Source organism: Tenebrio molitor, chromosome 6 (genome assembly GCF_963966145.1).
Source record: "Tenebrio molitor chromosome 6, icTenMoli1.1, whole genome shotgun sequence".
Lineage (NCBI taxonomy): Eukaryota > Metazoa > Arthropoda > Insecta > Coleoptera > Tenebrionidae > Tenebrio > Tenebrio molitor.
Genome location: NC_091051.1, coordinates 15,309,489 through 15,334,401, shown reverse-complemented (window position 1 = coordinate 15,334,401; position 24,913 = coordinate 15,309,489). Strand labels below are relative to the sequence as shown.

At 35.4% G+C, this 24,913-nt stretch overlaps 4 protein-coding genes across 9 annotated transcripts in view; 3 read left to right on the top strand and 1 right to left on the bottom strand.

Moving 5' to 3' along the window:
- LOC138133701 (probable protein phosphatase 2C T23F11.1) overlaps window positions 1-10,764 on the top strand; it is a 38,390-nt gene extending 27,626 nt beyond the window's left edge. For 3 of the 4 annotated variants that reach the window (XM_069051647.1, XM_069051644.1, XM_069051645.1), the window contains one exon: window positions 10,274-10,764. In XM_069051647.1, the coding sequence (XP_068907748.1) occupies window positions 10,274-10,614 (341 nt within the window). In that variant the 3' untranslated portion in view covers window positions 10,615-10,764. The remainder of the gene's footprint in view (window positions 1-10,273) is intronic. The other variant, XM_069051646.1, reaches the window with a different exon arrangement.
- Window positions 10,765-13,654: 2,890 nt separating this feature from the next.
- LOC138133699 (REST corepressor 1-like) lies at window positions 13,655-22,219 on the bottom strand. Of its 3 annotated transcripts, XM_069051642.1 has the most exons (9): window positions 21,979-22,219; window positions 21,672-21,815; window positions 21,407-21,621; window positions 21,178-21,357; window positions 19,022-19,105; window positions 18,460-18,557; window positions 17,527-17,722; window positions 16,868-16,898; window positions 15,551-15,739 (listed from the first exon to the last, which is right to left on the bottom strand). In XM_069051642.1, the coding sequence occupies exons 1-9, from the start codon at window positions 22,085-22,087 to the stop codon at window positions 15,699-15,701; spliced, it is 1,098 nt and encodes a 365-aa protein (XP_068907743.1). In that variant the 5' UTR covers window positions 22,088-22,219; the 3' UTR covers window positions 15,551-15,698. The 3 variants fall into 3 exon arrangements, with proteins under 3 accessions (XP_068907741.1, XP_068907742.1, XP_068907743.1); XM_069051640.1 differs by lacking the exon at window positions 16,868-16,898 and having other exon boundaries at window positions 13,655-15,739; window positions 21,979-22,218; XM_069051641.1 differs by lacking the exons at window positions 16,868-16,898; window positions 19,022-19,105 and having other exon boundaries at window positions 13,655-15,739; window positions 21,979-22,218.
- A 251-nt stretch (window positions 22,220-22,470) lies between these two features.
- On the top strand, window positions 22,471-23,250 carry mRpL41 (mitochondrial ribosomal protein L41). Its single transcript, XM_069051648.1, has 3 exons — window positions 22,471-22,712; window positions 22,763-22,863; window positions 22,916-23,250. The coding sequence occupies exons 1-3, from the start codon at window positions 22,556-22,558 to the stop codon at window positions 23,138-23,140; spliced, it is 483 nt and encodes a 160-aa protein (XP_068907749.1). The 5' UTR covers window positions 22,471-22,555; the 3' UTR covers window positions 23,141-23,250.
- Las (lipoyl synthase, mitochondrial) lies at window positions 23,159-24,834 on the top strand. The gene is made up of 7 exons (XM_069051643.1): window positions 23,159-23,245; window positions 23,299-23,451; window positions 23,502-23,846; window positions 23,899-24,055; window positions 24,105-24,162; window positions 24,218-24,376; window positions 24,432-24,834. The coding sequence occupies exons 2-7, from the start codon at window positions 23,404-23,406 to the stop codon at window positions 24,781-24,783; spliced, it is 1,119 nt and encodes a 372-aa protein (XP_068907744.1). The 5' UTR covers window positions 23,159-23,245; window positions 23,299-23,403; the 3' UTR covers window positions 24,784-24,834.
- Window positions 24,835-24,913: the final 79 nt, after the last annotated feature.

Genomic DNA, 24,913 nt, shown 5'->3' with positions numbered 1-24,913 from the left:
GTGAATTAAAGATTAAGTCATTGGCAATTATTCCTTTGATATTAATATTATCCCAATTCTTCTGAAATTGTGGAATTGTTGGTATTTCGTTCTCATTTGCTACACCCGAGACTGCTAAAGCTTCATCATAATGGTGAATATTAAGCTCATTATCCTTTGAGTTTAGTAATAAAGAAACAAGCTTTTTAACCCCATTAATTGAAGATAGGAAAGCAGGGAGGCAAATATCGGAAATGCGACGAATTCCCAGACCACCAAATCTAATCGGTAAAGTGGACTGACGCCATTGTAAATCAGTTAAACGTAAATTAAGTATTCTCTCTAAACAAGACTTTAATGAAGAATCAATTGAATTAACATAATTAGAAAATTTCCAAAATGGAGTTGTTCTTAATAAAAAATTAAATTTTGGTATGAAAAGACAGTTTTTGATTAAAGTATAAGCCACGTGTCTGTTAAGGAGTTCAGCTTTGTTTAAAAGATTTTCAACTGTAACTATAGTTTTTTCGACGGTGTTTTTGAAACCTTGGTCAAAGGTTGGAGAGCCTAAAAGAGATAAACTTTCTCGGTCACAGATTTTAATGCCTGGTGCTAAATTTTGAAATTCCTTTATGACTTTTAAATCTGTGTCTCCAGAACAGCAAAAGATCTCGCATTTGTTAAAGTTTAATTCAAGGCCAATTTCCTGCGATAAATTTATAACTTTCTTAAAGTCGGATAAAACTACTTCTGGGTAATCAGCTAAGGTTCCATCATCTAAATACCATATATTCATTTGAGAATCCAAAGATAAAATAATTGGTTGAATGGCAAGACTAAAAATCATGGGACCGCAGGGATCTCCTTGCTGAGCTCCAACAGAAGAAGAAATTAAATGATTACCGAAAAATAAAGTTGAAGGATTTCTATAGCATTGATAAAGATAAGGGTACAGAAGTGGGGTATGACATTGGACTTCTTTCAGAATACAATCCCGTTCGACTGAGTTAAAGGCATTTTTGAAATCTAATTTAAGAAGAACTTTGCCACGGTTTTGATCGTTATTAACAAAGGTTCGTGTGGTATGAATTGCTGCTTCGCATCCTAGTTTAGTTGCAACTCCAAGTTGGTGTGGAGATAAATACGAATTTACAATATTTCGACTTTGAAAACAGGCTAGCTTTGAGGTCAATCTTCGCAAACAGTTTCCGATAGCGATCGGTCTAAGTCCTCCATCTTTCTTGTTAAGGGCACATAAAGACGCACCATACAATAAATGGCAGATTTCTGAAGGAAGTTGCCCAGATAATAAAAAATTGCACAGTTTTGTTAAAGCTCTTAGTGCCTTCTGACCTGCTTCACCCGCTGACAAAGATATGATATCTTTCAAGTATTGTGGTCTCATGCCATCTAAACCTGGTGAAGAACCGGCAGGAAATTAATTGATAGCTTCTCGAACGTTTTGCTCATTGACTATTAAACTAATGTCTCCTGGTTTGGAAGGGTCTGGGAAAAAAAGTTCGCGAGATGGTGAAGGATGTTTTTTTTTAAGTTCTTCGGCAACATCTTCGTTGAATGAAGCTAATGAGTCATCCGAGGACAATAATTTAACAGCTCCTCTGATATCAAAATCGGCTACTTTTGCTTCTACTTTCTTAGCTAATGATAAATTTGTACGTTTCTTAGAACCAGTTCGTATTTGAGGTACTTCAAAATTAGAAAGATTTTCTTTTATGTGCTTATTCAACGACTTATCAGATTTCTCTGCTACATTGAAAGCTCTATACGAAAAAAGCAAAAGATTCTCAAAGGATGATAATGATTTGGTCGAAAGACAATTATTAATAATGGAACTTAATTTATTTGCAGCTAAATGTCTACAAGCTTTTGGAATTCTTCTAATAGTTGGTAACTGAAGTTTCAAATTAATTAGCAATTTTGTTATTGAATCGGTTGAAGAAGAAGTAGAAGAAGTTGATAGATTATTATCCACATGATAATTATCTACGTGAATTTTCAATCTGTTGTTATCCTTAAATGATTTTCCAGGACATAGAGTACAACGTAATCGTTGAGATCCATCAGGTTGACTATCTTGTGATCCGGATTGTTTCTCATAATCTATGGAAGTAGGTAGAGTTTGATGGATTGTTTCATTTTTCCTTCTTGTTTTATCATGACATAAAAAAAAAAAAATTATTACAATCGGAACTCTTGCTACCGGTTCCGAAATAACGCCGTATTTTTGTCTATCGTTACTCCACTAATGGCATCATCAACAATCCGAGAGGACCGGAGAAACGTGAAGTCTAAATATTAACTTATTAATGATTGATCTGACAGGAGTACCTTGTAACGTCAAATAAAATACTACTAACAAACGTTTCAAAAGCTTTAATCAAATATTCAACAATCTTACAGCCGTATTCACCAACGCCAGTTAACGTTAACTGTAGGTTAAAATGTTTCGTTACCTTAGTTACCTATTGTTACAACAATATTTTCGTATATTTTAACCTACAGTTAACTTTAACTGGCGTTGGTGAATATGGACCATAATCTTTTTTTCTAACACTAATATCTTATACTGTTTCATAAGACACGTCGTCAACAGCAACGTATCTTAAGGCGAATTTACACGTGTCAAGTAGCTAAAGCAAGTTACTAAATCAAGTAACTAAATTTAGTTACTTGTATGGTGTAAACCACTTGATTTAGTACTTGCGCAAGTACTTGATTTAGCAAACTGTTTAGTGAAGTGGATAGAAACGATTTCTATTTACTTGAGCAAGTAGCCTCCCCCACCACCGTTTTCGACCACCGGAAAGGCCGAATGGACACCTGCACGTCTAGACAGATAGTTTAGTCAAGTTCACAAAAACCTACGTTTTAGTTTGTGCCGTGTAGGGTAGGTTCCATTTTAAAAAACCTAACTTTAGTGTTTTTATCATATTGGGACACCTGTATATATACCGCAATATATTCCGAATATGCAGAAGAAGCGTAGCTATCATCTAGAAAAAAGTAAAAGTTGATAAAGTCTGTCTCAATTCTAAATTTCCACCAACACTGCATTCTACGTTGGACATACAACCGGCAACACTGTTTGGTGAAAAATGCGTCAGATTGTATTTGTTAGGTTATCTGTCAATTTCCGTTTTTACAACTCAAAATTTTAGAATAAAGGAAAAGAACGAAAACCTGTTTTTAAAATGCAGAAAGTAAGTAGGTAGAAAATCAAATTCTAAAAGCAAAATAAACTTATGAACTAAATTTAATGTTTTCGAATCATGTTCATAAAATAATTATATTGCCAACTTTGGTTATAAGAATTTCCAATTTAGAAATATTTTTATTTTGCCAACATAATTCAACAGGTGGTGGAAATTTAGAATTGAGACAAACTATATCTTTAATAACAAACAAGTTATGGAGCTTCTTCGCAACTCTGGGACATGTATATCCACTATACAATTCTGCATTGCTGCCCGGACAACTTTTCTTGCGTCCATGTTTAAATGAACACTATCTCACAACCAAAATATGAAGAATACTACGTGTAGACGCTCACTAAACACAAACGGACTAACGACGTGTAGACGCTCACTAAATACAAACGACTAAATTTTAGTTACTTGATTTAGTAACTTGCTTTAGCTACTTGACACGTGTAAATTCGCCTTTATAGAGTCATAAAATACGCTCACACATATCATTCAAGTAACATTTTATTCATCATTTTTACAGTAATTATCACAAAAGTGATAATTATTAAAAAGTAGTAAAAGTACAATTATTGAATTGGAACTGCCACATTAGCTTCGTGCTCTTGTTCCTAACATCTTCTTCTTTAACTTCTGCTGTTTCATCCAATGCAAGTGCCCGGCCATCGAAAACTGGCAATCTTTACATTTTCTTCAAATGATTCTTGCCGTAGTGTGAATTAACTTTTAATGAAGTTCTACACACTTACCCCATATCAAGAAAAGCCAAAATGACATCTTCCGTTACCTCCGTGATGCTTTTTTTATTGTTCCGGCCTTGAAACGAAACATACACCTTTTCGTATGCATTTTTAGACTTCATTGGTAACAAATTGCCCGTTTTTTCTTATTTCTTCTGGAACGTTTTGGCACATTTCAACGATGAAAATTGTTTTTTTCCAAATTTGTTGATATTACATATTACCATAGTACCCACGACAACCTCCGCATTTTGTGTATTGTGACGCGCCTCGAATAATTTCTGCATTTATTAAAATTTCTGATAAGATGTTAGTGTTAGAAAAATCTTGAAGACAACGCGTGTTTTATAGTTTAAAAATCTCGATCTATTAAATCCGCGCTCCCTGCGGTCGCTCTGATTTAAACTACGACCTCGATTTTTAAATCGTCTATAAAACACTTGTTGTCTTAATAGCTATAAATGAATGTGAATAATATAGTTGAGATTAAGTGACAGATTGGAAATTAATTTTGGTTTTTTCATTTTCCATGACAACGAAAGGTATATTCATGTCTCATCACTAATGTAATCACGTTCTTATTTCCATTTTTTGTAATATTTATGATTTCAAAGTGTACCAATAAAAAAAAATAGCGTAAAGTATTCGTGGATAACTGGTCTTTAAAACACTTGCTCTATTTCGAACACTCCGGCTGCGCCGTCGTGCCCGAAAAATCGCGCGTATTTTAAAGACTTTTTATCCACTTATACTTTAATATACTATTTTTGAAATAAATTATACCGGTCGAAAATAAATTTTTCGACAAATCAACTGTGTAAACTTTATAAATTTTTCTCAATTCTTAAGGGCCATTGTGCCACCGGCCGTAAAAGATGAATCACCCAGATTGGGAGGCCGAAAAATAATTTTATCTACGGCTGCTTGGATAAGACCTTATAACCACATTCATTTATTGTCATTTGAGTTGCGTAATGTAGTTCATTACCGCACTGATTTCATTACGTAACGCATTTTTATTTAGAAGCAAACAGACAAAATGTATTGAAAATACAAAAGAAAAGCTAGGTACTTATTGTAAATACATAACACAGTTCTTGCATTTTGTTCACCCAGTTGCCGTCATCGACTTCATTTCGGTCTTCAATCTTTGGGCTTGACACAAAAAGACTCACTTCCACTTTTAATGATATCGTCTACTATTCTCTTTTGGGTTGCTCGCACAAGAGACCACTTTGTAATACACGCCATACTGGAAAAACGACTCAAACTGCAGTGACACCTCCAGAGACGCTCATCTCCTGCACTCCAGGTCGTCCTCGAAACAGGATTACACACGTTTTCATTCCAGGTTCTGGTGGTATAGTTCTCCCAGAGCTGCAGCGATTTTATGGCAGGGCAATAGTAATTATTACGCCTGTTGAGATGCCGATAAGCGACATAAACTGACCCCTGTCAAACATCATTTTCGTTCTATACCTATCAATTTACAGGGCAGTACTTGGACGAATTTACGATTAGGGGTTGTACTTGCGATTTAAACCTATTGTCGGTGTTGTTAACGTTTATACAATGGTACCCTGCCATAAAATCGCTGCAGCTCTGGGAGAACTATACTTTTCTCACTTGACGTCGGGGTAACCCCAATGTACATTTTTCGAAGTCACTTCACTTCCGAGAGTCGCGATAAGACGTAAACGACCCGGCTCTCAATTATGAAAAATTAAAAACAACGCGTTGTTTACAAACAGAGTTAGTTGGTTGTTCTGGTATTGAGCAAATTGTTTCAATCTTGTTCCTTTGATTTTGAATTAAAACGATTGAAACTGACATTTAACAATTATCAAAATATATTTTTGTAAATGTCAAATTTGACATTTTTGCCAAAAATTGATTTTTTAAATTAATAATTCGCAGCCGTAGATAAAATGTTGTACATAACACGTGGGCTAAAGCATATTACAGGAAACTCGTAACTCGGGCTAACGCCCTCGTCATCTGCAATCTTCACACTCGAGTCCTATAATATTGCTTTTTTAGAATCTGCGTCTTTAATAAGTCTATTATTGTATTCAATTTGGAGTCGTTTAGGGATACCTCTTAAAGCACTCGTAGTTTAATAGATCTCTAAGAAATTTTTTATCAATATTTCAGTGTATTATTGTCATTTACACCAAAAAACTTTGAATATTAATGTTCAAACTCTACTTTTTAACATATGTTGCAGATGTAGTTGCATCCGTTACCTTGAATTACCAATTAATACAAAATTCCCTAGAATTTGAAAATTTAATTTTTTTATTTAAAAATTAAAACAAGGGTGCAAATTCTAAAAAATAACATACAAAACTTGTTTTATAAGGGCATTGGCGCACTCGTTCCATACAAAACTCCCCTACGGGTCGTTTTCTACACCTGGAACTCGTGCGCCAAATCAACCCTTATAAAACTCGTTCTTTACTATACTATTATCCCACTAATTATGTAAATAACTATTATTACGACAACAAATTTCCATTAAACGATGCTACTCAAATTTCCATTAAACGATGCTACTTCCAATTTAAAAAGGACAGACCAGATATCTTGGTGGAAATTATTTATTTTTTTTAAATAAGAAACATAGTTAGCCAAAGTGAAACATTGCATCTCCGAAAAGTAAATTGTGTTGCCTATTTTGTGGTTTTAAGGCGGGAACCGATAAAATGGGCACAGTGTAATGTTAAATACTATAATTTCCTTTAGGGAACTTAGTTATCACCGAAATACTGCCAACAAAAACACTAGATGGTCATAGCCAACTCGGTCCCAAAAAGTTCGTGAGTCCCTGATAAGTTAAATTTTCTTGACCGCAGTTCGGGATAAGATTAGAGACGAAAAGGTATAAGTTAAAATTCTTTGAAGGCAATTCAGGTGTCGGATTATTGGGCTTCTGATTCTGACCGCTGACCGCAGTTCGGGTGCACCGATTTACAACACTGCAACCGGATATGTTTTGTGGGTTTATTTGACAGATATCTGACGTAGCATTAATAACGACAAAATGGTAGGTTATGAGAGTAAAAATTAACGGCAAAAAGAAATCAAAGTTGGAATTCGGAATAATAATCTAAAAATTAAATAAAGGAAATTCTCGAAGTGCTCCCCATTTTGCTCTAAACATAAATTACCTCTTCTCTCGAACGATTCACCAGCATGTTTAATTTACATAATTTGAAATGTCAAATTTGACTTGTCACTGATGCGGCTGTCAGTGTGAAGCCGTCAACAACCGCAAGTTAGTCCAGTTGTACCATTTAAAAATAAAATTCAGCATTACCAACTTAAATAGTCCTTCTTGATCACCCCGTATTTAAAAATAAAATTCAGCATTACCAACTTAAACAGTCCTTCTTGATCACCCCGTAGTTCATTTAATAATAAACTTTAATAATAATTAAAAAAAGTAGATTATTATTGCAACAAAATTTGGGAAACAATTTGAAATTTAATTTACAATGAAATGACATTGCTTCATCAATACCAACCCAATGCCATTAAAATAAAAGTCACTAGATAATTATTTTATATTCTAAAAAATGAAATTAATGAAGCCGAAATACGGGGTGATCAAAAAGGACTGTTTAAGTTGGTAACACTGAATCGTATAACAGGAGTAACTTTCGGTTGTTGATGGCTTGTCGTTGTTAATGCTATACCTACATCAGATATTTGTCAAATAAACCAACAAAACATATCCGGTTGCAGTGTTATAAATAACCGAATTAAAAAAATTTCGTAATTGTATTGCCAAATTAAACAGTCCTTTTTGATCACCCGGTAGAAAAAATAGGATTCACAAAACGTGTTGAATTCATTTCTTTACAGCACGCTCGTCGTGCTGTAAACCCCCTAGTTCGACAATGGACCAACTCGTATGACAATACATATTCTGACTTTTATTTACTATTTTCTTTATAAATACTTGTCCTCCACTTTTGTACTACATTTCCTAAAATTACAGCACTACTAAGACCGGTTGACAACCTACTACAATTATTCCATTCTTATTTTTGAATATGTTTATCCTTATGGGTCTGTCACAATAGTGTTAATGTTAGTGGTAATGTTATAATGTTAGTGGAGATGGCAATGGTGATGTTAGTAGTCCAGTGTTCACAATAATGTTAACGGAGTGTTACTCTTACAGCTGTCAACGTGGTGTGAACTGTCACTGCGCTTGCGCGTGCCTGAAATTCTCGATGGTGATTGGTAGATGTTAACGAAGATGTTAAAGAACCAGACATTTTCTGGATCTCTTAACATCGTTTCTAACATTAACATCACCATCACCATTATTGTGAACAGTTGAACGTTTCACCAATGTTCTGAAAATTAACATTCTGGCTAACACTAACATTAACATTACCATGAACACTATTGTGACAGATGCATAATGCTGTTTAGTTGAAATGTGCCAAATTTAAAACCGCTAACTGCTCACACAATAGCTCATTTAGAATAAATTGCAAGGTTTGCCATTACCTTAAACTACAATTCGTTCCATTAGGAATATGAATGACTCCCGTAACTCATTCACTACGAGCTGCTGCTAAAAGCATTTTAAATTGTGTTTATCACCTTGAAAGAATTTTAGTTGAACTCTTTTAATCTATAGGCCGTGCCAAACCCAAATAACCACCACCTGTTGAATTATGTTGGTGAAAACAAAATTACACTAAGTGTATAATGGCAATTTTGATATTACTAGGATGCTAGACCAATCAAATCTAAGTGTACAACGTTGCCGGTTGATTTTTTTGGGTAGAATGCAGTGTTGGTGGTTATTTGGCTTTGGCAAAGACTATATTTAGGATACAGTTGCCAGGTTCTGCTCTTGCTAATCGTACATTCACGTTAGTTATCGGACAAGTTTAATAAATCTGATCAAAATCTGAATTCTGAATCCACTCTGCTACGTACCGAACGTTGACATCAAGCGTACTGTGATCGACCGACATCACAAAAAAAACACATTATAATCTGTTTCAAAATCAAAAATCCACCAACAGTGCATTCTACCTCAAAAATACAACCGACAACGTCGCCGACTTTTGTTTTTAGTGTGTCTGCAAGTGTCAGAAAAAAGTGGGGTTATGAGAGAAAACTGTTGGACAGTCGTTTTGGTCGTAGTTCATCGTGTTTTTTATTCTCGTTTTATTATTTCACTCAAAAAGTATGATATGGTAGCTAAAACCTTTTTGTACATACTCATTATTTTGTGTTTCGTAATAGTTATTTACGAACCAAGTGCGGGAAGACGATGTTCCCGCATGAGCGCATTTTTTAAAGCACGAGCGACGAAGGAGCGAGTGCCTTTAATTAATGCGCGAATGAACGGAAGATGTCTTCACGCAAGTGGTTCGTACAATATTTTTTGTACGAAAATTAAATTAAATTTTTTTGTTTTAATACATTAAACATAAACGAACATAAAACCAAGTAGGCAGTGATCTTTGGTTATTGGAAACAATTGCTTCACTTGATATTTCAATTTTTGCAATAATTTGTGAATTTTGTAGGAACAATTTTCAACGATTATAAATCTTTCCGTAATTTTTTAATGGAGGAAAACCCAGGGAAGTTGTATTTTATGAACTAAATTTTATTATTATCAAGACAGATTTTTTTTTTGAATGCCTCAAAGGGCCAGTGTTTTTTGCAATTTTTACATTCGAGTCGACCGGGAAGCACTCGTTTCGGAGCGAGCGTTGGATGTTGGAAGCGTTGCTTTCAAGGCTATGAGTACAAAAATAAACTTAACGTTCAATGTCAAATTTTGGCGCGAGGTTGAGCCAACCCAAAAAAAATTAAACTTTCTAGGGATTTCTTTTTTTCTGCAAACATAATTCAACAGGTGGTGGATTTTTGATTTTGAAACAGATTATAGCAATGTTAATACTACGGACCGTTTTGCAAATGAATTTCTAAATACCTATAAGCGTATTAAATGAAAAAATGTAAGACCACACCGATACCGTACAAGTATCCTTGGCGGGTTTCTCTTAATTTTTTTTATTTGCAAATTTTTTAAATCAAGTTGAAATTAAAAATTGTGATCGGTTATCCCAGTATTTCTGGCGCCGGTCTGGTCCAAGTAATGAGGTTACCTGTGCCTAATTAACAAACTAAAATAGTCGAGGTTGTTTATAATGAAATATTTATTTTTCGTACATAATCGAAGTGTTCTCGATGTAATCATGACTCGTACGGCTGTAACAATTTTTATGAAAGTTTTATGGCCTTTTCAACACGCTATTTTATTGTTATTAACGCAATAAATTGTTGCAGCCTATCCAGAAGTACAAGTATATGAGGTAACCCCCGAATTGGAATTCGTGGTGATCGCGTGCGACGGCATTTGGGAAGTCATGAGCAACAAAGAAGTGGTCGTGTATGTCAGAGAGCGCATCGCCTCCGGGGTACAACCCGAGGAGATTTGTGAAAGTCTGATGATGAAATGCTTGACCCCCAAAGGTAGTTGCACATCAAAAGGTTGTGATAACATGACTGTTGTAATAGTCGGACTGCTACAAGGTGGGACCTATGAAGAACTTTCGTCGAAATGTGCAAGAACTTACATTACCGAATCAATAGATGAAGAGGACATTTCCGAAACAGACGATGAATAGGACATTTCCGAAACAGAAGATGAAGAGGACATTCCCGAATCAAAAGATGAATAGGAGCACACCTCCTGTGAGCTACGTTCAGATTATAATTTTAAATAAATGTACTTTTATTGTGTAAATAAATTTGTACACAATATAACGTCTAGGAGATCTTTGCTTTTATTACGTTATATTTTTTCTATCCGGCCCTATGGCCGAATAAAATAACGATTTCGGTGTTAGCGTCGTGACCAGGAATTAGACCGAAGACGGCGCCGCTGGAACGCAAACAGAAGGAGAGGGTGAATGATACCAATCTTACCCCAGACCTCGCTATAATGAACTTAAAACATACAAAATTTACAAAAATAAAAAATTATTAACAATAAAAAAAAAATTTTGACTACAAAAATTGAAAATACAATAACAATTGAAAATATTAAGTAATAGTAATGGTAAAGTTTTCAAAATAAAAGTAATCCAATCTTGAACAAACAATAAAAAAAAGTCAAAAGATGGTATAAGTACTTCGTTGATCAGTCTTATCGCGGGCCGAGACCTCGCCGAGATAAGACAGGAAAAAAAAATGGTTGGTTCTCTATTGGCGGATGCTGTCCCTCTGGAGGCGGCGAGGACGACAGGACGGGGTTGCTCTCGAGTACGTCCTTTCGACTGAGAAACCTCCCTCGTACGGGTCCGGCTCAGACGATGATGTAGGGCTTGAAACGGCCAGAGGACCACGTAGTTAGTTAGTCGAGAGACTTCTGGGCGACCTGGTGGAGATTCGTCGCAGGGGTGGAGCTGCCACCGATCGTTTATTGCCGACCAGGCCGAAAGGGGAGAGTGATTTTTATCCGCAGCAAGCGATTCGTCCCACAAGGGAACCTCCTGGCGTCGCGGTCTTTTAAATCCGTCTGTGACGAGCGGGGTGGTTCCTACTTGACTGTGACTGCTCTGGAAACGTCACCCCTATTTGGCCGCACCAACCTTCACCCTCTTTACTCACGGCTTGCTAGACGAAACTCGCGTACCTCGTTCTTCCGGCAAAAAATTTTCCTTTCGAACGCGCGAGCGCTTTCCGCAAAGAGTTGTCGGTGGAAATGCTTGGGTTTGCGCGGACTATTCAATTTGGTGTGATCAGGAATTTTTTAAAACGTAACAGTACCCTAATGGTAAGATGAGTAGTTTTGTAATAGTTATGATTTTGACCAAAATTAATGCTTTAGAAGCGTAGAGGGATATGGAGGGAGCACTGCCTATGCTGGCAATGTAAAGGAAGCGGCACGTCGCGAGACCTGTGCGGAGACCTTTTATGACGCCTTTTAAAATGACCGCCAGTACTTCGTGAAATTTCGTGACGAGGGTTTTTGGCATAGACGTCTACTATATCCTCTAGACGTTGCATTGGTGGTGGAAGGGGTAAAATTTCTGTAGCCAAAATCCGCCATCTTTGTAAGGGCAAATGTAATGTTGGTGGTCTATATACGCACCACCAAATTACATTTAAAAATTGATGATCCTTAGAAATGATTTTCGCCAATTTCTTATAAATATATAATGGTTACGTATGTCACTATTATGCCCGTTTTAGGTATTAGAAATATATAAAAAAATACACATTACATAACAAAATAAGTATATTCTGTATTCAATATCAATCTAAAATAAATATGTAGAAAAAACAATTCATTAAACATTAACATACACAACGTATAATAAACTAATACATAACGGAATGGCATGTTCTATGAATATTACATGTACTGCAATTGGAACAAAAATAAAGTCCTATACCTTCTTCCATATTTAAAAAGTTCAATAATTTCTTCATTTGCAATACCACCTAAAAAAAAGCGTTGGGTAGGCGTCTTGGTATAGGCTCGTCGTCTGCCCTGTTTTATCAAAACAACTTTCATGAAAATGTTTTGAGCAAACTGTTGCAAACTTGCTAATTTTTATGTTTTGTTCACCAATTGTTGCAATCCATTTTTCTAATAAGCTCTTGTTAGAAAAGGGCAATCTGAAATGTTTTATAGACAACTTTATTACTATTTCCTTACACTCCTAATTGTTGTTTGTACAGATTCCAGATGTTGAATGTTTTGAGCAAACTCTTGCAAACTTGCTAATTTTTATGTTTTGTTCACCAGTTGTTGCAATCCATTTTTCTAATAAGCTCTTGTTAGAAAAGGGCAATCTGAAATGTTTTATAGACAACTTTATTACTGTTTCCTAATGTAAGTGTCTGGTAAATTTTTATGATTAGGTACTTACCAGTGGAATATAATGCCTTCTTGTTACTTATGTTTTATTCTGCAACTTTTTACCTAACAAGTTCTTGTCATTTTGGTATGATTGTATAGTTTGTATGGGACTATTTTCTGAACAGTAAACTGAGATTCCGAACCTATAAAATGTGGCGACCTGAAAGAAATGTCAGTTTGTTATTGTTTGTGTTATTCTTATGTAGATATATGCAACACAATATGCACATTTTTGCCCTTACCAATATGGCGCCTTCGATACGTAGTGGTCACACCTCAATGTAGGCTATGCAATGTCTAGAGGATATAGTAGACGTCTATGGTTTTTGGGCATCAGATGCTTCATAGGCGTCGGTGTTCCGTCATTTTACTAGGATTTGGTTTTTTACACGTGAACCGGTTGGTGAATTGTCTTTGCATTTTTTCAGTTGTATAACTCTGATCTGTTTTTAATTTGAACTAAATATTTACGGTCGTCTTCCTACAAAAATTGTCCCCAGAAAAAAAGTTAAAGGGACGCCACTGGAAAGATGAAATATCTGCGTTAACTTCGGTTTCGCTCGGCTCATCTGGAGACCTTTTATTAGGTCTACAGAAAAGCGCGGTCGTAACCACTTTTTTGAAGAGTGCTCCCTCCATATCCCTCTACGTTTAGAAGAGTGTTGCGATGCAGATAGATTATTATTAGATCAGCACCGAATTATTTTTAACAATCATAAACAAATTTCGTAGGTTAAGTACCAATTAAATCATTTGTTTAAACCTGGTTTTGTTGAAGGTTTGCACTAAAGGCAACGTATGGAATAAATCTTTATTATCATTAATACAATAAGTCTATCCTAATGACATTACTTAATATGATGAATTAGGTACGTGCAAAACAATAAGACAATGGGAAATAAAATTATTATAGATACTTTACAATTGGCATATAAATATAGGATAATGTACGAAAACGTTAAGGTTTATCGAAATAAATAATCATAAATTAAATTCATCTTTCTTTCGCTTACTACCCTACATACAGGGTGTTTGGTGTTTAAGGTAACAAACTTTCCTGAGATGCACAGCTAGGTTAAATGAACAACTTTTCTTAGTCACATTTTTTTCAATTTGCTTTTTTTATTACGCTGAACTAAACTCTGTTTCCACTGTTTGAGAACCACTGTTCGTATCTGTAAACACGTAATTATAAATATAGGTTTGTAAAGGAAAATGCCTTAGCTTGCGGCCTTTATAATTTTTATAACAGTGGTTCTTAAAATTGAAAAAATGATGACTAAAAAAGTACACACCGCACAACAATTATCGCATCACTTTGTTTCTTAAATATATAGCAAACGGTCTGCAAACATTTGGTACAAATAGACTAAATTTTGTGCAATATGTATTTTATACAATACATTCTCGGAAGGATAACACAGAAAAAAAATTAAGTTAAAGTTCAAATTTTACATGTATAACATATGGTATGCGATAATTGTTGTGGGGAGAGTATAACACACATTAAAAAATGTTTTATTTTGTCTATTTCTTTACACTGGAGAAGTTTGTTACCTTATACTCCAAACACCCTGTACACGAGATTGGACAGTACAAAAAAATCTTCTCAACGGTACAAAATGAAAAATCCTCTCCAAGTCTATCAACAGTTTCTATTATAATCATGCGAGGAACAACTAATCTTTTTCGATCATAAATTTATATATTACACATTTTTATCTTCCTATAAAAACCGTATGCATTAATTATTGCATGTTAATTGGGTACAAAAGTTATTTACATCTCAAGCTAAGCTAAAAAACAATGAAGAGAAAAAAAATTTATATGTACCTGTCAATCAAAACGTACTCAAACAAGCAGTTCTTTGGACATTTTCAAATCTCCGTAGCGAAAGTATCATTGATAAAATTAATGTATCATGATATCTACACCACACTATTTTTTCAATTATATAAATAATGTATTATTTATAAAATGTACAACTGGCTATCCTCCAAATCGCTATGATACGTCTTAACCTACCACGTGTTTCATTCCGTACACTCATTTCTCCTGTAGTCTTCAATCTTTACACGCCTTAATTTTATACAGCTTAAATAGTAAGAGTCTTATTACTTTCGATATTATAATTGTAACATTTTAACTGTATTAACTTTTTATTGTGTATAACCTACTATTTCTAATGGCAATCATTACTGTGTCTCAATGATTTAAACGTGTTGAATTATCTACCTAATTGTATAAAATATAATTTGTTTAAAATGCAAAATAATACACATTCATTCATAAGAACACGATTCCTAACTCTATATTATATTTACAATGATTGTTTGTCTGTTGGATATTGAATTTTATTCAACGAAAATACAATGTACACATTGATAAGAAAATCTAAAAAATTATAAAAAAAAATAATACATCAATCAACTCATCCAACAAATTAAAACACAAAATTATCATTTGCTAACTTGGGCTACTTTCCCATTTTTCATTTCTTTCTTATTACTCGGAGTCGGCGATATACAAATTACATCATTGTCGGTGTTTGAATCGTCCAGTTCGACTTTAACGTCGCCGTTATCTTCCGGTAATGGTCCGTTGTCTTTTTCCCAGTCTTTTAGAACGTTGTCTAAATTATATCTTTTGCGATAGTTAACGAAAAACGTGCGCACGTGGTGTTCAGTTTTATTACCCAAAACTTCGGCGATGCTTTTAAAGTCTTTGCCGTACTTACGGACGCCCTGGACGGCCAGGAGGAGCTCCTCGTTCGTCCAGCGTGCGTTTATACGAGACGAATTGTCATTGTTTGGACGGAGATCTTCTATGGAGTCTGAGTGCTTACGCTTTAAGGAACTTATATTCTGCTTGTTCTGTTGGATCTGCAACAAAATTCTCAATCCATTATCACCTCCTCAAAGCGCGGCTGTGGAATATTTAAAAAATAGAAAATCTATTGGAAACGAGACAACTATTTCGTTTGGAGTTCTACGACCCCGATAAATCCGAGTCAATTGTTTTTCAGATATGGTAGGCCTGTTTAGTGATGAAAAACACAGTTTCTGCGAAAATAGATGGTACATCGTCAAGTCGACGGAAGTGTGTCCAACTCGCGGTCGCGGATAAAACATAGTTAATAGCCTTGCAACACTTGTTTGATTCATAACTTCAAGTGAATCAACTTCGTAATTTATCAGCTTAAAAATACCATTTCGTTTTGGTGCCAACAAACTTTCAAGAAAGAAGTAATGATAAAATTTAAAAACACATGTACGCGAGAAAATTATCACGACTTGTAACATTAAATATTTTGTAATTCTATTTTAAACCAATTCAAACACGAAGTCCGGGGGACTTTCACCATAAAATTGTTACCATAGTTTAGCGTTCACGAATTAATTTTGCTGCTGCAAATCTCAACAAGTGGTCAGTTAAACGTCACTCGTTATCGCTTTCCTAATTAAAAACAGCCACAATATATTTTTTTTCATATTTAAACTTGATATTTTCCAATAAAATACAAACATTTTTCTCCAAAGACTAAGATAATTTTTGAATCATCTCAGCAAAATAAATATTTTCGAAGTTAAGTAAGCGTGAATCAGTACATTCGGGAAAAAAAAGTAAAAGCAAACTAATAATTTAATTTAATCTAAACAAAGACGATAAGTAGTATTACGTGGAAGTGCTTCCTTTACAACGATAAAATTATTTGGCGACCACAATTGGTTCGCTTAAAATTTTAAAAACATAAAAAAAATATACAAGAATCATAAGAATGTCACATTTACGACCGTTAATATTTTGAGAGCCAACCTCTCAATCTTTAAAATATATATATGTTTTGTTTGTACGGGTAAAACACTGGAAAGTATCAATTTTTGCAAAATACTGAATGTTCAGTCATTTCCAAATAGCGACTTTCTAAATCGAAACCAATTTTCATCCAGTTTAAGTTCGAAATTTCCAAAAATCAGGAAAACTCTTTTTAAGTGATAAATACTTCCTACATTTTTTCACATCTTCAACATCACACTGAAACTGAAACCAAAAAAAGTATTTCAGTAACAAGTTATATAAATAATATGACTATTGTAATTTGCTCTTTTTTGCTCGACTCGTTCGGCTTGCAACCATGTCTCCTTTCTAGTTTTACACAGTGCCATATTACAGTAACAACTTTAAAGGTAACTTACATTATAAAATTCTGTCATACAAAAAATACACATCATCACAGAGAGAAAAAACAAACGAAAGCGTTTAAAAAATCGGATGTTTGGTAAGATAGAGATGGTCAATACATCTTTTCCGTTCATAAAAATACGGTGGTTCGACTATTTAAATAATAATAATAACAATAAGAATAATAATAAAACATGGACAAATAATAATAAGAGCGTTTCATAAGTCTTCATAGTGAACCCTCTCGACAAGTACACATGCAAGCAGCAGTCGATTGGCAACGTTACAACACCCTCGCCCAACCACACCGACCATGCAGAAGATATACACCGCGCCTTCTACCCTATCAACCACAGACGAAATCTGGCATTTGCAATGCAAGCAGGCAATAATAATATACAATACCGGGCAGGCATAACTCGGTCACAAAAGCATGGGACGTGTTCGTGTTGTTGTGTTATTTTTATGTGTGTGGAGTAGTACTCACTTGTCTTTGGAGGGAATCTAATTCTCGATCCATCGCCTTAAGCATGAGCACACCCGCGCTGCCTGACGCCATCGCAGCCAGATCGTCGTGGTTGATGTACATGCCGCGAGGGGGCTTGCGCTTGTGGCGTCCGCCCAGCGGGGACCCGCGCTTGCCACCCGTCGGCCCCGATGTGGGCCGCAACAATCCCGTTCGTCTGTACATGCCAATATTACACGTTATGGTCAAACTGATCATCACTCATTTCAGCTAAGGGCAACTAGTTAAGCGACAGGGAGGAAGGACCACATCTATGCTCAAAACACCAATGTTGTTGTTATTGAACACAACCAAGTGTCCGTTTGGCGATGGGGCGCAAAATCAATGTGGATGGACACTTTACCATAAATCGTCGGCACGAGTCAGACGCGACACGATCATTTCCTAACCCATTAACGACACCGACACAGGGAATGGCAATCGGGGAAATGCACACTTATTTTGCGCATCACCAAACAAGAAGAGGAGAGCCGTGGATCGCTCGCACAATTATGTCAAAGCCATCATTACGTTACGTTTAATTAACGATCATTCGTTATGCCAAAAATGTACACAAAAACAAATTAAAAATCACATTTATGTATGTCGAGTCCTTCAAATATACACCGACTCGTTACGAATTCGTCTGCATGAAGTGCAGGCTGAAGTCGTGCAGGAGAAGTATTCCAAGTGCTCTAGAAATTGAACTGATTTATATTTTAGACTAGCAAACAATGCAAAATGAGCTTGTCCATATTTTATTATTGTCGTTTGAAAATTCGTAAATTGCTCTACCATGCAAGCAAATAGATAGACACAAGTGAATGCATCAAGTTAAGAGGGATGGTGTACACCTCGAGGAAACCCACGGCTCGTGCAAAACAGCTGGACAGTTAAATGGGGATTGATACGTACCTCCAGTGCTGGTAGCAGGAATTACAGAGGGACCCCTTGGACGTCACTTGAGTGACGGTACAGGCGACTCCGCAGTTAGAGCACGCGCCACCCTCACCCTGCACACATACAACAATCATACCGACCATATCCCATTAGAAACTAATAAATAGAAGAGTAAAAAATAAACGAACACCCAGTGTGATACCGGACGGGGATCAACTGAATGATCGCCCTGCCTCTATACAGATACAATATTCTTTTCTTACTATATGCGTGTATGTATGCATGTAATGGATGGAGAATAAAAAAAAAGGTTAGCCAACGCACACTGCAGCAGAACACATGCTAAAGGAGCAACACAGTCGGGGTTAGTCGACGTGGTGGTGATTAATACCCTGTCGCTATTTCAACAGGAATAGGGCAAGATACGTGACCACCAATACGGAATGTTATTATGAGATGGAACGGAAATGTAGTATGCATGATACAGTAAGCCGTCACATATGAGGATGAACTGTCGTTATTTTGCGATTGTACTGCTAGGCTGATTGGCGTGCAATATCTATGGAGGGTTCACTACCTGAGTAGCGTTCTCGTCGGGAGGTTGACCCGTACGACTTGGTGAACCGCTTTTACGACGAATGCCACGATGTATAGTCCATTTCTGCAAGATAATCCATTACAGCAAAACCAACCGCCGTTTCTGTCCTTGTGAATTTTTCTTTTTACATTTACTGATTCATTTCCCAGCTGGGTATTCACTCGTGGGATTTAACATTTATTCACCTACTACAGCTTAGAACAGTATCTACGACAGCGCCCGGGTCCACCACAGTATCGTCTGCACTTTCCCATTCTCAGCTACACACGTGTATGCAAACTTGTTGCTTATACTGCGTGTCCCAGTCGCCGATTTAAAATAAACAATTCGAAATGACAGAACTGGCGAGTCGACACCAACATAAATTTCAAGACGCATCTTATCCAACGGTACCGTCACAATTTTCACACTCGTTAATCTTTCACATCAGAAATTCACACATCAAACCAGCAAAGGCGACTTTTATCATTCTTTCAATAAATGAAGTACTTATCAACTTAATTCAGATTTTTCAAACACAGATTAAATACAAAGGCACTACAGTTGAAGCAAATCCACTTAAATAATGTTTTTTAAGAAATTTAAGCGGTAACGGATGACAACAAAAGTATGTTCTCTCAAAATTTAATCAGTTCATGGTTTAGCTGTTGACGCTGCAGGAAGTCATCTTGACTGAAGCCCCGACAACTACTTCTTGCATCAATAATTGGAATGCTGATTCTAATACAAGTTCTTTTTATCTCAACAACGTAGAGTCTACATTATGTCAACTGCAACACCATGAACTAACTAAATTGTCGCGTGTTTTTATCTTCGCCGGTCATAGAAATTGTGTACTGTAAATAAGTGATTAAGGTAAATTAATAAATAAATGTGACTTGTTTAAAAAACCTATTTTTTTAATTACCTACCCGTAGTAATGAAGTTGCAAAAATTATTATTTCTCTCTCTCTATCAACCAAAAGCATCAATAGCTCTCGTGTGGGTATTGAATTCTTATTCATTAATGTTTAGGTGCCTCACATAATTTAATGATGATAAATGCAAACGCATTCCATTGCTTTGTTGTAATAAAATTTCTAACATGTGGAACGTAGTACATATGTACTGTAATTTGTATCACTAAAGAAAATATAATTATGTATATTGAAATTAAACAATACAATTATTCATACTTGTACAAATGTACAGTCGCGAGCAATAAATTTTGGTCGTCAAGGTCATTCTTTGACGCAATTGAAAATGCTCCATTGTAAAACAGTAGTAAATACCATAACCTATCATCATGTTGTATGACATTAATTGTCATTTTTTTCTCAATTTTTTGTCACTTTGTTGACGTAGGCATAATCAAGCAGGGAATTTTTTTAAATTTGTGACAATCTAACCAAATTTTGAAATGAATTGACGACCAAAATTTATTGCTCGCGACAGTACAAGCTTATTTTATTTAATACAATGTTGACTTGTTATTATTATTTATCTCACGATATTATAAAATTTCAAATATGGTGCATTAAATATTGAAAAATCATTTCAATAAAAATGCAAAATGCAATACATTTCTGATAATTCCCGAGCATATTTGATTTCATTTAAAAATTCCCTGTAATGTTACCATGTTATGTCCACTTGCTACACATCAACAACAAAGTTTACAAAACTATAATTACTCATATCTATGATGTAATTGAGTATGAGAAAGTGCATTATTATTAATACCATTTATTCTGAGCCCAAAAAAAGCTTCTTGTACAGCCAGAATTCCTAATAAGCACGGCAAATTACAAATATACTGTTTGTATCGCTTTAAATGATGTAATTTATTTTAAAAAGTCTCTGAATCACAAATTGTTTGTACTTCTTCAATTTCAGATTAACGCTAGTTAAATGAGACAGAAGATAACTGATTTGTAACCAATTATTTAGCTCTCATCAGAGAGATATGCAATCATTTGTGTTAACTGTTGAATAACTATTAGAGCCATACAACAGCTATAACCATAAAGGCATACTTTACAGAACAAATCATAGCTGAGAACACAAACCAACCACTCAATAACCATGCAAAAGAACTATAACAATATTCTAACAAAATACAATAAACACGCAAACATATTAGAAACTATTCTTACCTTTTCGTCATGATCAGATTCCTCGTTTGATCCTCCCTCTGAGCCGGCTTCTGAAGCGCCACCCTCCTCCTTCGGAGTGTTCAACTTACGTGCTTGTTTGTCCATTAAACTGGTCCGCGATCTCGTCTTTTTCCAACTATAGTAATATTTTACTAGGCTGGCAATACTTTTATCTGGCAACTGTTTGAGAGAATTAATCACAGAGAAAACGAAAATGTGTGATCTTTACCATTTGCCTTATTCTGTGAAAACTTTTCCCGTGAAATTGAAATGCCTGTTCGAAGAGAACTTTGTCTTCGACTGACCATTCATCAGGAAAAGGTGTGAAGTTGGCCAAGTCTAATACAGCCCTTTCTAAGTCATGTTTGTGCCAAAATAGCATTCCTAGCGCTTGTTCGCCGTTATAACCGTATTTGTCTTTGGCCAATATAATATAATCTTCCACTAAAATTCCACATTTATTAAAAACAACACAAAAATTAAGGGTAGCATACATTTTGACTCGGGGATGGTTTCAGTCGGCGACCATACTAGTAAGGCTCTATCTGCTAACAGTTCTGGTTTTCTTTGTGATTCCGGTTGGAGTTCGGGACAAATGGCTTGGTAATCTCGCCCAACCCGTATCTTATCTACTGGAACTACAAAGGCAAGGATTGAGACACGCGAGACTATCGTTATGGCCAATTTTTTATATTGAATAAAGATGCTTTTTTATCAACTAAATGGTTAATTTAATACAATCCATATTGTAGAAGTACATTTTACAGGAGTTGTCACGATTTAAAGAGAAATAGTGCTGACCTGAGCTTTCATCTTCGCTTGTGGAGTCTTGGACGTGACCATTGGGACTCGGCCCCCGACTTCTACGACCGTTCCGAGCATTTTCACTGTTCTTTTCGGCTAAAACCATTTCTACTTCTTCTAATTATAACTTCATATAAACAATATAAAATTAATTATAAGAAAAAAATCAGTGTCTATGATTCAGCAACACCACAGCTTACTCAAACCATGAAGCGACTAAAAAATCGTATTCGAAGAACCGTAGTTTATGTTCCTTTAGTTGACAAATCTACCGCGATGGCGCTGAGTCGCTCACGTCCTCCAATCATTTCACCTTGAAAATTTTATCTATAAATTATTCATTTGGTAAAACGAACCACTTATGATTACTTAATAAAATTAATTGTATTTTAATTATTTGTTCAAGGCAAGGCAACATATCACAACACTTAGCACAAAATATTTAGGACTTGCTTTGAATTGAGCGGGATTTTGGTTCTTTTATCCTTCTTTTCGTTGTTTCGATCCTTGTCTGTGTCTGTCGGTGTTTGACGTCTGATTTTATTCCTAACCTAAATTTTCAAAAAAAATTATTATGTCTTTTGTAAATCTATTTATTAAAAGAGGTATATCCACATCTTGCGCCAGATATGGGAAACGAAATTTTAGAAAGTTTCCTATATTCAACAAGCGGGGTTCGAGAATATTTAAAGAGCAAAGGAAGGATCCTAACTATGATCTACCGCCTGACAGTATGTTTTGTTATGGCAAAAACTTGTTCCAACTCATTTATTTTTTGTAGAACGTGGCGTAAGAGACGTTGGCTATTATGTTGGGAATAAATTTGTGCTAGTACCAGAGATGGTTCCAGAATTGGTTGTACCAGATTTGAAAGATTTTGAAGTAAGTGTAAGAAAAAAGAGTTCAAGACACTGTAACAAAGAAAATTTTATAGTTAAAGCCGTACGTTTCATACAGAACACCGGACGTGATTCAGTCAGAATTTACAGCAGAGGATTTATTTAATGTAGTGTATGCTCCAAAAATAGCTAAAGATTTTAAAGAGGGAAAATTGAGAGAAGATGGAACACCCTTAGAACCATCACCTGAAGAAAAATTGACACATGAAGAAGCGGAAAACAAAGCAGACCAAACTGGCGCAGATTTATTTTGTCAGTAAATTAGATAATTTTTAATTGATCTGTTTGTTTTGTAATATTGGTTGCATAACATGTCAATAGCATAACCTATTTTATTTATAGTTTAATAAAAATATCAAAATGAGGTAAATTGTAGCGATTAATCAACGAAGCAAAGAATTATTTTGTGCGAATTTAGGGTACGTTACCGTTTACAGAATTAGGTTAACTTTAATTCAGAAGAAAGTGACGAAATATCGCGATCAATGTTGTGACCTTTTAACCCCAAATATTTCACAGAAAAATGTCTGGCTTTAGGCGCATTTTAAGTAATTCTAACGTCAACAAAAATGTAAGTTTTTATTTCCAATTGGCTCACAAAAGCTTCACTGGATTTGTTAGATTTATAGGTTTTCTCACAAGTCCCACCTCGAGGCTTTAAGAGAACGCATAATAAATGGCCCCAGTCTTCAAGAGTTCATCAACAGCCCCAAACCTGTACTGGAAGATAATTCTGAAGCCTGGAAAGAATATAATGGGAGATTGAAACGGACGAAAGCTGAAAGTTCAAGATTGAGGTTACCCCCTTGGTTAAAAACATCAATACCTAAAGGCAAGAAATTTAGTGAACTTAAGGAACAATTGAGAAATCTTAATCTGCATACTGTTTGTGAAGAAGCGCGTTGCCCCAACATTGGGGAGTGTTGGGGAGGGGGTGAACATGGGACAGCAACTGCAACCATTATGGTATCTAACATTAATTGTATTTTTTAAATTTGAGTTTAAAATGATGTTTTAGTTATTAGGTGACACATGTACTAGAGGATGTAGATTTTGTTCAGTGAAAACTTCAAAAGCGCCACCCCCACCAGATGCAAATGAACCTGTGAACACAGCCAAAGCAATTGCTTCATGGGGCTTAGATTATATTGTTTTGACCTCAGTGGATCGCGATGGTAGAATAAAAAAATATTTTAAAACTTTTTTGACACAATTAATTTCTAGATTTGCCTGATGGAGGTTCAAATCATTTTGCTGAGACTGTTAGAGAAATAAAGAAACGGTAGATAAATCAAAAATTATTAAATGGGGTTTTTTCAATTTGCTTTTTTTTTTAGAAAAAATGAAATCCTAGTGGAATGCTTGGTACCTGATTTTAGAGGTGATCTGGATGCCGTGAAAACTATTGTTGAGTCTGGTTTAGACGTGTATGCTCATAATATTGAAACTGTTGAGGCTCTCACCCCCTTTGTAAGAGATAGAAGGGCAAAATATCGGTAAATTCTGAAAACTTGTTTTTTTTATAAGAATATAATTTTAAATTCAATGTAGGCAATCACTAGCGACTTTAGAAGCAGTAAAAAAATTCAATCCCGAGTTGATCACAAAATCGTCAATTATGTTAGGTCTTGGTGAAACAGACGACGAAGTACATCAGACAATGGTTGATTTAAAAACAGCAGGTGTTGACTGTGTTACACTAGGGCAGTATATGCAACCCACTAAGAAGCATTTGTTAGTTGTTGAGTATGTTACACCTGAGAAGTACCAACATTGGGAAAATGTAGGAAACGAGTTGAAATTCTTATATGTTGCTAGTGGACCTCTAGTGAGGAGTTCCTACAAAGCTGGTGAATTTTTCATCGCTAGTATATTAAAAAATCGAAAAACAAGTACCGCATAAGACTGCTTTGATATTAAATAAATATTAATTAAATAAATGTTATTTGTTGACCACTGTTGAATTTCTTACCCGTTTATCACAAGATTTCCTTAAAATGAGAAGTAACGTTTGCGGGGGCGGAAATACAATC

Excerpts from the sequence above, each read along its gene's own strand:
- LOC138133699 (XM_069051640.1), bottom strand. The coding sequence starts at position 22,087 with ATGGTTTTAGCCGAAAAGAACAGTGAAAATGCTCGGAACGGTCGTAGA. Across the intron at positions 21,622-21,671 it reads AACCATCCCCGAGTCAAAAT|TGGAAGATTATATTATATTG; the intron begins GTATGCTACCCT and ends GTGGAATTTTAG. Across the intron at positions 21,358-21,406 it reads TTCACAGAATAAGGCAAATG|TTGCCAGATAAAAGTATTGC; the intron begins GTAAAGATCACA and ends TCTCTCAAACAG.
- mRpL41 (XM_069051648.1), top strand. The coding sequence starts at position 22,556 with ATGTCTTTTGTAAATCTATTTATTAAAAGAGGTATATCCACATCTTGC. Across the intron at positions 22,713-22,762 it reads CTATGATCTACCGCCTGACA|AACGTGGCGTAAGAGACGTT; the intron begins GTATGTTTTGTT and ends TATTTTTTGTAG. Across the intron at positions 22,864-22,915 it reads CAGATTTGAAAGATTTTGAA|TTAAAGCCGTACGTTTCATA; the intron begins GTAAGTGTAAGA and ends AAAATTTTATAG.
- Las (XM_069051643.1), top strand. The coding sequence starts at position 23,404 with ATGTCTGGCTTTAGGCGCATTTTAAGTAATTCTAACGTCAACAAAAAT. Across the intron at positions 24,056-24,104 it reads GACCTCAGTGGATCGCGATG|ATTTGCCTGATGGAGGTTCA; the intron begins GTAGAATAAAAA and ends ATTAATTTCTAG. Across the intron at positions 24,163-24,217 it reads GTTAGAGAAATAAAGAAACG|AAAAAATGAAATCCTAGTGG; the intron begins GTAGATAAATCA and ends TTTTTTTTTTAG.